At 40.9% G+C, this 2,192-nt stretch overlaps 1 protein-coding gene across 1 annotated transcript; it reads right to left on the bottom strand.

The window, feature by feature from the left end:
• Positions 1-755: 755 nt before the first annotated feature.
• On the bottom strand, positions 756-1,477 carry LOC138984616 (U11/U12 small nuclear ribonucleoprotein 25 kDa protein). The gene has a single exon (XM_070358934.1). The coding sequence runs from the start codon at positions 1,314-1,316 to the stop codon at positions 810-812; it is 507 nt and encodes a 168-aa protein (XP_070215035.1). The 5' UTR covers positions 1,317-1,477; the 3' UTR covers positions 756-809.
• Between the last annotated feature and the right edge of the window lie 715 nt (positions 1,478-2,192).

Genomic DNA, 2,192 nt, shown 5'->3' with positions numbered 1-2,192 from the left:
ATATATTTTAATATCCTTTATGGGTCCAAAGTTCCTCCCCTTATTTGTCCTTTCCAGCATTCTCTTGGCAATGTTTATTTCTACTTTATTTGAGATGACTTTTTAATCACCATGCCAGTTAAAGAGAATTCTCAGTGAAATTTGTATTAATTAGGTTAAGAAAAGTAATTTTAACTTGACAATCACTTGTATCAGTGTATCCAGGTAGTTGTTATGTCTCTGTCCTATTTTATGTCCTTCATTAAACTTTGGAAGCTTTTTTTTTTTAATGTAAATCCTATACCCTTATTGATGTATTTATATCTGGGCTTTTAAAAATTTTACTGTGATGGTACATGATTTTTCATAATAATTTATGAATGATTACTGTTTTGATATCTGGGTATTCTTTTGATGACCAGAATGAAGAACTTTTAAAATTATAATCTTGTCATAGGAAGAAAGAGTTGAGTTTCTGGTGGTACTTAAGGAAGGCACAAACTGTTCGTATAGATTTCACCAGAAAGATGTTACACTGATAATATGCAAGATTGTAAAAAATCAAGCAAATGCAAACAAGATGGGCTTTTTTAAAAACTGAAGTGTAAGACCATTGCTACAAATTAAAAAACATTTTTAATATAGCTAAATTTCACTAAAATCCTATTAGCCACATTTTTCAGTAATTTGCTAACTAATGTGTGTGTGTGTGCACGCTCAGCTGTGTCTGACTCTAGGGACATCTTTTTTTTTTTTTTTTTTCTCTTCAAAGAAAACAGAGTTTATTCTGTACACAGGGCCAGGCCCACAGCCCTGGGATCAGGGTTCATTTAAGAGTCCAGGCGAGTCCAGCTGGGGTCAGGCTCTCTCCCACCCGTCTGGGGAAAGGGCACGGTGGCCCAAGGCTTCCTTCTGCCAGGGAAGAGCTCAGCTGCCCGCACAGACAGCTGTCCAAGTCTGGAGATTCGTTTCTGTCTCAGCTTTTTGATGAAGGACACCTCATCCCGATTCCGGATACCATAATCTCGGAGTTTCTTCCGGTCTTCTGTGAGCTTCTCTCCCGCGGAGGTCAAGTGGTATGTCCTCCACACGTAGGACCAGCTGATGTGCTGAATGCCTCCCTCGCGCTCCTGCCTGAGCTGCACGTATCTCTGGATGGCCTTCTTCAGGTCCAGGACAGTGGCGTTCTGGACTACAACCACGGGCATAACTTCTCCATCCATCTTGCACACTCGCACTGTCATTGCTTGGCCGTATTCTAATGCTATTTGGGAATTAACCTCTTCTAAAGTAACCTGGATCGGAAGGTCGCAGAGCAGCGGGTCCTGCACAACCATGGCCAGGCCCTCCTGGAAAACGTCCACCGCCTCGGAGTGCGGCAGCGCCTCCTCCTCATCCTCCTCGTCGTCCTGCGGCTCTGGCCGCGCCACGACCCGCGGCTCCTCCAGGGCGCCGGGTTTCCCGCCGGCTTGGCCCGCACAGCCGCTCCGCGGAACAGAGGCTAATTTTATTTTATTTTTAAACTTTACATAATTGTATTAGTTTTGCCAAATATCAAAATGAATCCACCACAGGGAACACATGTATATCTAGGGACATCTTTTTTGTTTCCTCTTAATAGTCTCTTTGTTCATTTGCTTTATTCACTGAAATCTATTTTCCACTCCGAAGTGTGTGTAATCATCATATGGCCTTGCAGAATATTATCAACTCCATTTTTATGAGGCATCTTATGCTCTATACTTGTTCCATCCTCTTTAACATTTCCCAAACTTTAAATAACCTTTTCCCTTGTTTCCATTTGCCTGCAACTTGTGTGTTTCCATCTTTATTCCATTTCTTAGGAATAAAGCAAAACAGGTTGAATCCATACTGCCATAAACAGGTAAGTATATACTGAAACTTCTTTTAATGGAGTTATTGATCCAGTAGTTACAATTGGACTAAACCTAGTATTGTGGGTGAAGCAGAAGCAGGCTCACAAGTTAATACAAGACAGGCTAACCCAAAACTCCCCAAGTTCCTGTTCCATTTGTTAATGATTTGAAGTTAATGACTTTAAGAATTTTGATTAACCAGATTCAAAGGGAACAGATACCTCCATTGCACAAGATGCACCAGCAAAGTCTGAATGTATGGCAGACTTATTTTATAGCAAGACAAATTAATTTACGTACTTATTCTTCAGAGGCCATTTAATGCCATTTCATTCT

This window comes from Bos mutus, chromosome 22, assembly GCF_027580195.1.
Source record: "Bos mutus isolate GX-2022 chromosome 22, NWIPB_WYAK_1.1, whole genome shotgun sequence".
Lineage (NCBI taxonomy): Eukaryota > Metazoa > Chordata > Mammalia > Artiodactyla > Bovidae > Bos > Bos mutus.
Note: the sequence above shows the minus strand (reverse complement) of the source record. Positions and strands in the feature narration are given on the sequence as shown.

Excerpts from the sequence above, each read along its gene's own strand:
- LOC138984616 (XM_070358934.1), bottom strand. The coding sequence starts at position 1,316 with ATGGTTGTGCAGGACCCGCTGCTCTGCGACCTTCCGATCCAGGTTACT.